General features: G+C 26.7%; 5 protein-coding genes across 5 annotated transcripts in view, besides 10 other annotated features; 2 read left to right on the top strand and 3 right to left on the bottom strand.

The window, feature by feature from the left end:
• The first annotated feature begins 1 nt into the window (after window position 1).
• Window positions 2–764: a repeat region.
• Window positions 765–782: 18 nt separating this feature from the next.
• Window positions 783–962: a microsatellite.
• Window positions 846–1,011: a microsatellite.
• Window positions 1,012–1,133: 122 nt separating this feature from the next.
• Window positions 1,134–1,259: a microsatellite.
• A 69-nt stretch (window positions 1,260–1,328) lies between these two features.
• Window positions 1,329–1,357: a sequence feature (AT_rich).
• Window positions 1,358–1,623: 266 nt separating this feature from the next.
• EDI_309930 (uncharacterized protein) lies at window positions 1,624–3,531 on the top strand (the record flags this gene model as incomplete). The annotated part of the gene is made up of 1 exon (XM_001738426.1): window positions 1,624–3,531. The coding sequence occupies one exon, from the start codon at window positions 1,624–1,626 to the stop codon at window positions 3,529–3,531; it is 1,908 nt and encodes a 635-aa protein (XP_001738478.1).
• Window positions 3,532–3,567: 36 nt separating this feature from the next.
• On the bottom strand, window positions 3,568–4,422 carry EDI_309920 (uncharacterized protein; the record flags this gene model as incomplete). The annotated part of the gene is made up of 1 exon (XM_001738425.1): window positions 3,568–4,422. The coding sequence occupies one exon, from the start codon at window positions 4,420–4,422 to the stop codon at window positions 3,568–3,570; it is 855 nt and encodes a 284-aa protein (XP_001738477.1).
• A 133-nt stretch (window positions 4,423–4,555) lies between these two features.
• Window positions 4,556–6,211, bottom strand: EDI_309910 (protein PUF6, putative; the record flags this gene model as incomplete). The annotated part of the gene is made up of 1 exon (XM_001738424.1): window positions 4,556–6,211. One exon carries the CDS (start codon window positions 6,209–6,211, stop codon window positions 4,556–4,558), a length of 1,656 nt encoding a protein of 551 aa, XP_001738476.1.
• A 62-nt stretch (window positions 6,212–6,273) lies between these two features.
• Window positions 6,274–6,346: a sequence feature (AT_rich).
• Window positions 6,347–6,394: 48 nt separating this feature from the next.
• Window positions 6,395–6,415: a sequence feature (AT_rich).
• A 90-nt stretch (window positions 6,416–6,505) lies between these two features.
• On the top strand, window positions 6,506–7,834 carry EDI_309900 (lipase containing protein, putative; the record flags this gene model as incomplete). The annotated part of the gene is made up of 1 exon (XM_001738423.1): window positions 6,506–7,834. One exon carries the CDS (start codon window positions 6,506–6,508, stop codon window positions 7,832–7,834), a length of 1,329 nt encoding a protein of 442 aa, XP_001738475.1.
• Window positions 7,835–7,851: 17 nt separating this feature from the next.
• Window positions 7,852–7,897: a sequence feature (AT_rich).
• Window positions 7,898–8,192: 295 nt separating this feature from the next.
• Window positions 8,193–8,237: a sequence feature (AT_rich).
• Window positions 8,238–8,480: 243 nt separating this feature from the next.
• Window positions 8,481–8,567: a sequence feature (AT_rich).
• Window positions 8,568–8,628: 61 nt separating this feature from the next.
• Window positions 8,629–9,297, bottom strand: part of EDI_309790 (actin binding protein, putative) — a gene marked incomplete at both ends in the record, with an annotated part of 1,576 nt that continues 907 nt past the window's right edge. The window contains 2 exons of the mRNA XM_001738422.1: window positions 8,629–9,193; window positions 9,273–9,289. Of these exons, the coding sequence (XP_001738474.1) occupies window positions 8,629–9,193; window positions 9,273–9,289 (582 nt within the window). The remainder of the gene's footprint in view (window positions 9,194–9,272; window positions 9,290–9,297) is intronic.

The raw sequence follows: 9,297 nt of genomic DNA, 5'->3' as shown, positions 1-9,297 counted from the left end.
GAAATGTAAATTGTATATTTAATAATAAGAAATTATCAGTAGCTACATGGAGGTCATTAAATATAAAAAGAAATGCTTTCCTCCAAGTAGTGAAGATGCAAGAAGGAGTAACTATGACTTGAAGTATTAAATCTAAAATACTTAATTGTGATGCTTTAAAATATTTTAAAATTGTCTTAACACAATTGCATCTATTAGCCATATATTGTTATGATGTCCTGTAATGAAGAAGAATCAAATATCAAAACACGATTATGTATGTAATCAAATATATAAACATATATTATTTAAACATTTTAATGACTTTGATGAAATAGATTTTAATACACCTCATAAATGTATTAATAATGATGAAATGGTTATAAATTACAATAAAGATTTATTGGTTATGACCATTCGTTTAATGATAGAAGACAAGATATATATTATCAAATCATCAAAGAAAAAAAAGGATATATTAATGATGTTGATATATGTCAAGATAGAAACATAGAATTAAATTATATTTACAAAATAAATAAATACAAAGAATTACAAGAGAAATTAACACAAAGTAGAGAATTAATTTAAGTAGAAATAATACCTGTAATATTATCAATAAATTAATACATAAAGAAACATTAAGATTAAAAACACTAAAATTATATTTAAACTTCCTCTATCAACCAAAAAATATTACGAACAATCATTATTAAAAACATGAAATATCTATGTTCTACATATTCAACTCTGTGGGCACTTTAGAAGAATGAATTTCTAATTTTATTTCATTTTGTTCGTACTTTCTTCATATTCTTATGCTTATTCTTTTTATTTTCTCATTTATTTGTTATTTTCTGTAATCTTTATATTCATTCTTCTTTTTATTATTTATCTTTTATATTACCTTTTCTTTTTATTACGTTCTATTGTCTTTTTATTAGTGTATTCTATTATATCTTTTTTATTTCTTTCTTTATTTTATCATTATACTCTCTCTTATTATGTATTGTCTTATTATTTTTCTTATTACCCCCAACTTGCTCTTGCTCTTCTTTATTTGTATTCTTATTTCTTTGTCAATTATTTCATTTTCTTAAACCTATTTATTATCCCTTTAATATTCTATATTCTCTTTATGTTATGTTAGACGCTTTTCTTACTTATATCCTCTTCCTTTCCTTTTATTTATTACTTCTCTCTATCTCTTCATTATTCCTTTTTCTTTGTTTCTTGTTTCATTATTCTTTTATCACTAAATTATTTGTTTTGATTTTTTTAGTTTGAAGGTTTTATTTATAGTTTTAAAAATGAAGTAGTGATACCAAAATTATAGATAATTGGTTTTGAATTTAAATTACTTTTATTTTTTATTTTAGAGATCTTGTTGATATTTTTTTTTAAAAGTAACTGAAAAACATAACTTTTATTGCTATTCATTGTAAACACGAAATCAAAATTTTTATGAAGAAAAAAGAAACTTGTAAAATAATAGTTTAACTGAAAAATCGAAGGAAACTGAAAAAAAATACGAAACAATATAATAACTATCAACAGATGAAATAAGATTCTAAAATAGTTTTAAAAACTCAATAACTAGTCTAGATCTTTAACTAATAATTAAAGATTAAAATATACTAATTGATGTCACGTTGGTATACGGATATTTCTATAGTCACAAACAATAGTAAATTATTAAAGTCAATTGACGATGAAGTTAAGTGCATAACTCTTATTTCAGAAAATGAGTACCTCATTGTTTGTAAAAATGGTAAAATTCATTGTGTTAATGAAAATGGGTCGGTTGAGATTGAAATTGAAGGAAGTGCTATCGGCTCAATATTGTTTAATGGGAAATATTATATTGCCTCACCAACAAAATTATATCTTTTAGAAAATAAACAAGTAAAAGAACAACTTAGTTTTTCAAACCAGTGTAGTGTTATAGCAGCTTCAAATGACAAAATATTTGTTGGACTTGATGGAAAAATAGTAAAAGTCTATAACGAAGAATTTAAAGAAGAAAAAGAGTTTGATATTCCTGAAATAGTTGATATCAAATGTAATGGTAATACTGCTATTATTATTACAAAGAAAGGTACTGAAATTATTAATGCTAATAATTATGAGTCTCTCTGTCCTGTTTACTTTTCTGGGGGAAGAATGAAAGTGTATGGGATACCTAATTCATGTTGTATTACTCCAGATGGGGATTATGTTTTGGTTGGAACAGAAAATGGAAAAATTACTTCATTGGTTAAGGATGATACTCAATTTACATTTTATGCCCACTGTAACAGAGAAACGAACACTACATATAATGTCACTTCTATTAATTATTACAAAGAAAATGTCATTATTTCTACTGGAATGGATGGAGATATTAATGCTTGGAATCTAAAAGACAAAAGCATTATTTCTTCAGTTCAAACAAAAGAAGAAATTGTTTGTGGGTCTATTGTTAACGGAAATTTTGCATATGTAACTAAAAGTAAAGATAAATACAATATTTTTACACTTGAAATTGAACAATTATTAAACGAAATAAAAAAAGTTCCTTACCAACAAAAGAAAACTAATAGGTCTAGAAGAAAGAATATTTCAATAGCAGAAGGTAAAACAAAAAATAATAAAGAGAAAAAAGAAAAAATGGTGAATAGGCGATTAAGAAAAAAGGTAAGAGAAGTTCCAGAAGTAGAAGAGAGTTTTTCAAATGAAATTGATTCTTCTTCTGATAATGAAGAAGATATTAGAAAAACACCATCAAGACATAAATCCTCTCCTATTAAAGCAACAAGTGGATTATTTGTGTTTATAATTTCTTTTGAACCTAAAGAAGCAGTTAATTTCAAGAAAGCAATATATAAACATGAATTATTTGGAATTACAACTAAAATTGAAAGAGCTAACGTTATAGTAAATAAACATGGACAAAGAACAGCTGAAGTGTTAGAAGGAATTCTCAGAGGTATTCCTATTGTTGAAGAAAATTGGGTACTACAGTCTCATAAAAAAATGGCAGTTGAACCATTTGAGCCATATTTAATGAAAGACAAATTCCCAGCACTTAATCACAGTGTATTTGATGAATCACTGTTACAAAACAAAACTGTTGGTATTTATGGTGACTTAAAGATTAGAGATAATATTATTAAAAAATGGATTGAACAAATAGGAGGTAAAATTGCTACAAGAGCTAAATATTCTGATATTCTTTTGGTTGGAAAATCTATGTTTGCATCTGACGCAACAAGAAGAACAGAGGGTTTTGCAGTAAAAGAGGAGTGGTTATATGACTGTATTTCTGAAATGAAATTCATAAATCCTAAGAGTTATTTAGTTAATGGTGTTTTGAAAAAAGAAAAAGAAACTGAACTTACACTAGAGAAACCGGTGGCTGAGCAAGTTAAAGCTTCTAATCATAAAAGTAGAATCAGCCGTCATACACATTCAGGAGAAAAAAAAGAAAAACAAGATAATACTATTACTGAAACTAAAGAAGAAAAAGAAGGTTCACCAATTGTTGCTATGGAAGAAGAAAATAAGAAATAAATTAGTGAAGTTTTGAATATAAATGTATTTTAATGGTTAACGAAAGATTTGAATAGAAATACCCCAAGAATAACTTCCAACAAAAGGATTTGCTTGAACAGATAATAATAAATTGGAAGCTATTTGACGAAGGTTTGTTTGAAAACAAGAAGAGAGTGTTCCTTGAGTGTTAACTATTGTTTTAAATGATGAGTCTTGTGAGGAATGTTCAAAAGCAAGTAATCCATAAATTGCTTTTTGTGGTTTATTTTGATAAACAAATTGACAACCATAAGTAAGATATTGAGATGGTGAATAACGGAAAGTAGAGAATAATGTTTGATTTAATTGAGAATAAATAAAAGTAGAAATGATTTGAGGAGTAATGTTCCATAATAATCCATACGAATTTGTTCTTATTTTCTTACTTGGAATGAGACAACATTCAGTACCAACAGAACATGAGTCTGTTATTTTTTGCATTAAATTTAATACATATAAACCCCCTTTTTCATATCTCATTCCAAAACACTTTCCAAATCCAGTCACTTTCCCATCAATTCCTGCTTCAATTTCGTTGTCTTCTCCATTTGCGATTCGAAAACTTCCTGATATTTGCTTTGATAGTAAATTAAATGATGATAAAAAAGACCCTTTCATTTCATTATCAAGCCTTGCGATGACATTTCCCCAATACCCTGAATATAAGAATGAATGAATTCGATTAAACTTTTGCCCTTTTGGAGATGGTGGTTCTATAGTGAAGTAATGACCAGTTACTAAATTTTCATTATGTTGTTTTGTAATTTCAATCTTCATTCCATTAAAACATTCAGGTTGTAAAGAATCATTAATAGCTCCTATTGCTTCATATGGTTCACATACATAATGAGGATCCAATAATCCCTCCATCTTCTGAAATTTATAAGTTCATTTAAAAGGAAATGAACATTCATTATTTGTACCTTTCATTATCTATATTCTATTAAAAACCCTCCTCATTTTTTGAAATATATAACAAAATACTGATAAAAAATCAAATCAATCATTTGGAATAGCCTTTCTTATTAATCTTCTTTTTCATTTCTTTTGCTTTTTCGGCTTTAGCCTCAGCAACTTCTTTCTTAATTTCTTGAATATTATCTACTTCTTCACCTTTCATGACAGCATCAGTTTCAACAGGAAGAGGTTGTTGTGGTTCTTTGAGTTTTTCTTCTTTTAATTCTTCAGCTTTATTTTCTTCTCCAGGTTTTTTTCCTTTCAAATCTTCATCGATAATAAATGAAGTTTCTTCAGGGAATGACTTTTTAACAACTGTTAAGAATCTTCTTGTTGGTTTAAATTTGATAAGAGAGTTATACTCTTTTTGACAAATATCAAGAAGAGTAGGTTTTAATTCAGTTAACATATCTTTAAAACGAATGTCATCATCTTTTAAAGTAAAGGAACCTTTTTCTTTTAATGGATCAATAATTGAAGGTGGAAGGAAGTGTGTACTTAATGGATCAAGGATAAATTCTAATAATTCAATTCCACATTTATCAAAAACTAATTTTTGTGTCATTGCTTCAATACTATCAAGAACATATTTTTTCAAAGCCATTTTATCATCTACATGTCTTAACAAATATAAAATACAATAATGACCAAATTTGTCAGTCATTAATGAAATTAAATTTTCTTTACACTCTTTGAGAAGTCCTTTTCGTGCTTTAGCAGATGAATGAATAATTACAAATTTCATTAATTTTGGTCCTTCAGGTAAAGTTAAGAATTGTTGTAAATGTTCTCTAAGTGAAGCAGCAACTTCTGATGCATCTTTTTCATCAACACAACTAATATAGTCAATAAGAAGTTGTGCTAATAATGGGTTAGTTGAAACGTGTTGTTTGTTAAGAATTTTGAATACCTTATCTTTTAAATCTTTACATATAACATTTTTTAAAGTGTCATTTGAATTAATAACTTCAGAAAATGTTTTTAACTCTGGACTTTTACTTTTTAAAAATTCATATTGTGCCCCATACACTTCTTCAATTAATTTTCTTTGTTGAGTTTTATTAATAAATTCACATAAAGTTTTTAAAACATCACTAGAAAATTTTTGCATTAACATTTCAAAGATATGAGTATGATAAAGTTCAAGTAATAAACTTGGGACACTTTTAGAACAGTACTTTAATAATTTTTTTACAACATGATGTCCGTATTGGTCTTTAGTTAAATCAAAAATCTTTGGTTTTAGTTCAGTTAAAACTGTTTGTCTTTGTTCATTATCACCATTTTTAATAATTGTTTGAATAATTCTAGATGCATCTGGTTTAATTGATAATTCATACATTGAAGATCTTGAAAGAGTAATTAATTGTTCGATTTCTCCAGCACTCCATTTCTTATGAGTATTAGAATGTGAGTTAATAAGAAACTTCATTTGATTAACAGCATCTTCATTACTTTCTTTTCTTTGTTTCTTTTCTTGGTACTCTTTTTTTAGTTCATCACTAACTTTTGCCCCAAATGGATTACTTCGTTGTTTTAAAGGTTGAGTATATTTACCATTATTTGGTCTTTTAATTCCACTTTTAGTTTTACTTTGTTGTTGCTTTTGGTGAGTATTTTGGTGAGATTTTTCATGGTCACTTTTAGAGATGTCTTTATGTTTTCTTTGTTTTGGTTTATATCCTTGTTCAGTGTATGGCATTCAGAGTAGTATAATCCTTTTACTGTCTCTTTTTTCTTTTTTTTTAAGGGTTTTTTTCATTCTTTATTTAATTAGTTAATAGTTATAATTTATTTAACTATTTTTAAACTATAATTATATTTAAGAAAATATAATGGATTATACTGTTTTTATATTCTATTTTTTTCTTAGATAAAACGAATGTATTATATAATAATTTATAATCATTGTTACTAAAATAGAATAACATGACAATATCTATCTTAAAAATAATTGTTGTTGAATCTACACAGAACTATATGATTACAAAAGTCAATGGAAGAAAACAAAGAGCCATCTGTTTTCTCTGTTATACTAGACGCTTTCTCAACAACACTAACAACAATAAATAACCCTTCATGGAAAGAAATTTTTGATATTCAATTTAATAAAAAAACATTGTCATCGTTGTCTGATGTCATTCACTATTTTAAATCGTTTTCTGAGTTATCGTTTATTGATCTTATGACAGGTTATTTGATTTTATCACAAATATCAGAGTCTAATTACGATTCATTTCAGAAATACCAATTAATATCTAAAGGTTCTGTAGATATTCATTCTATACAAACAATTTACAAAGCAATTTCTCATTCAGTATCAGTATTCCAATGGACATTATATGAAAATTATGCTTCTAATGAAGAAAAAAGATATTATCAAAATAATAAAGAAGAAGTTTCTCGTTTAATTATCTCACAGTATAACCATATTCACCCAGACGATATCATCTTATTACAGTATAATTCAAAACCATTTTGCCCTGCACATTATGTTTGTGTTGATCATTCTATTGATGCTATAATAGTTTGTTGTAGGGGAACACAGACTATAACGGATTGTCTTGTTGATTGTTCATTTTATTATGAAAGTATTTATTGTGAAGGAGAATATGGGTTAATTCATAAAGGAATATATCAAACTGCATCAACAATATATATTTCTATTCTCTCAGCAGTGAGAAAGTTATTGACAAAATATCCAAAATACAAAGTTCTTTGTACTGGTCATTCTTTAGGGGGAGCTATAGCAGAGGTTATAACTTTATTGTATCGTTCAAGAAATAAAATGGTCCCTGTTTATTGTGTAGCATTTGGTGCTGTTCCTGCTGTATCTTCTAATATTGCTGAATTGCCAATATTTAAAGAATGTATTGTAAGTATAATTAATCAAAATGATATTGTCCCAAGAGCCTCTCATAGAGCAATGCAAGAATTATTAGAGAGAATAGATAATATTATTAATATTGTTGGGTATGATTTATATTATGAACTTGAAGATTCATTAGGAAAGAATGTAGATCTAACTGTTGCTCGAGTTATCAAAGAAAAAGACATTACATGGGACAAAATAAAAAATACAAATTATGTTGGTCAAGCTCTTCTTCCAATGGGCAATTGTATTGAAATTAGTGAAGGGAGGTGGTTTGAATTTGAGAATGAGGCATTTGGACAAATAGAACCAAAACAAACAGCTGTTTCTGACCATTCAAGTTATAAATATGAAAAGTCTGTACTTCAAAAGTATGAAGAAATTACTGGAATTAAACTAGTACCAAATAGAAAAGAAGAATACAAAACATTGTCATCTAAGTTTGACCTATGATATTAGTCAATAGAATCTAATTTATAGATATATATATATTTTTGTTATCAATTTAAAATATATCTAAAACCATGTATTTTTAATTTATAAACTTAAATGACCTATTTTCTATAAGATTTTTGGCATTTAGCCAAAGCTATTCAAAAGATAAGAAGGTACTATCTTTTAGATTATATCTAATATAAGTTTGAAAAGAAAATAAGAATAAAATTGAAAGTTTAATTTAATTACAAAAAGTCTTTACTTTATTTAAATGGAGAATTTCTCTATTTGTTAAAGGAATGGTTATAAAACGACATATCGTTATCTACTTAACTGATTATATGAAAAACACAAACGATAGAATTATATCCTAATCTTTTAATAATTTAATTTATAATGTAACAAATATTTTTTTAATAAAGATGATTCCTGGAGTGAGAAAAACAAGAATTTTTAAAGAGTATAAATTGAATTTTGAATTAAATAAATTGAATTTACCAATTGAGATAAAACTATAAACCACTCATATTTCTTGAAGAATAAGTTATATCCAATACTTTGTTATTAGTTCTTCAACTATGTTATAAGACACAACACCTGATCTATCTGAAGTGTTACACGAAAACTAACACAAAAGTAATGAGGCATTAGAATTACTGTAAAGAATTTAAATTTTTATAGATTAGACATTATATTTTTTAATTTAAAAAATTTTTATTATCGTTATATATAACAATAATTAAAAAAATATCATAACAAAACAGAAAAATGAACGGTCAATTTAAACTAAAGAAAGATTTTTCTTTCTTGTTTTAGCATTGTTGAACCCATGGTGATCCCTTAATGTCTCTATTATTCAATAAGCAATGAATTGTATAATCACCGTGTTCTGAAACTTTATAAGTAACTCTGTATTTAGCTTCTTTTAAATTTTTGATATCAATATTTTCTTGTGGAATTTCTGTTCCATTTTCATGGATAATTTTAACTGAGAATTTAGCATTACCTGGTTTAACAGGTCCTCCTCTTTTACTTTTAGCAAGAATAGTAAATTGGAAGCAATCAACTCCTGATTTTTGATTATCAACTCCTTCTCCAACACAAACTTCATATGGTGCTTTACCAACTTTATCACCATTAAGTTTAATATCAACTGTATAATCACCTGGGAATTCTGGTGCATATTTACAACTATAAGTACCATCGTTGTTATCAACACATTCACATTCTAAGTCATCTCCATTTGGATCATGAACTTTAATATCAAATTTAGCTCCTCCTTCTTTAATAGGATCTCCATTATAATCTTTAGCTGTGATAACAAATTCTGCATCATTACAATCATCAAGTTCTTCTCCTCCATCTACACCTGGTCCACTAACAACACATTACCAGCAGTAATACCTGGAGATTTCTGGTGTAAATGGTGATCCTTTATATGTCAAGTAGATGGAACTCTGGATTTCTTAAAAACTTCACAT

Source organism: Entamoeba dispar, genomic scaffold, assembly GCF_000209125.1.
Source record: "Entamoeba dispar SAW760 scf_1105229461349 genomic scaffold, whole genome shotgun sequence".
Lineage (NCBI taxonomy): Eukaryota > Evosea > Mastigamoebida > Endamoebidae > Entamoeba > Entamoeba dispar.
Note: the sequence above shows the minus strand (reverse complement) of the source record. Positions and strands in the feature narration are given on the sequence as shown.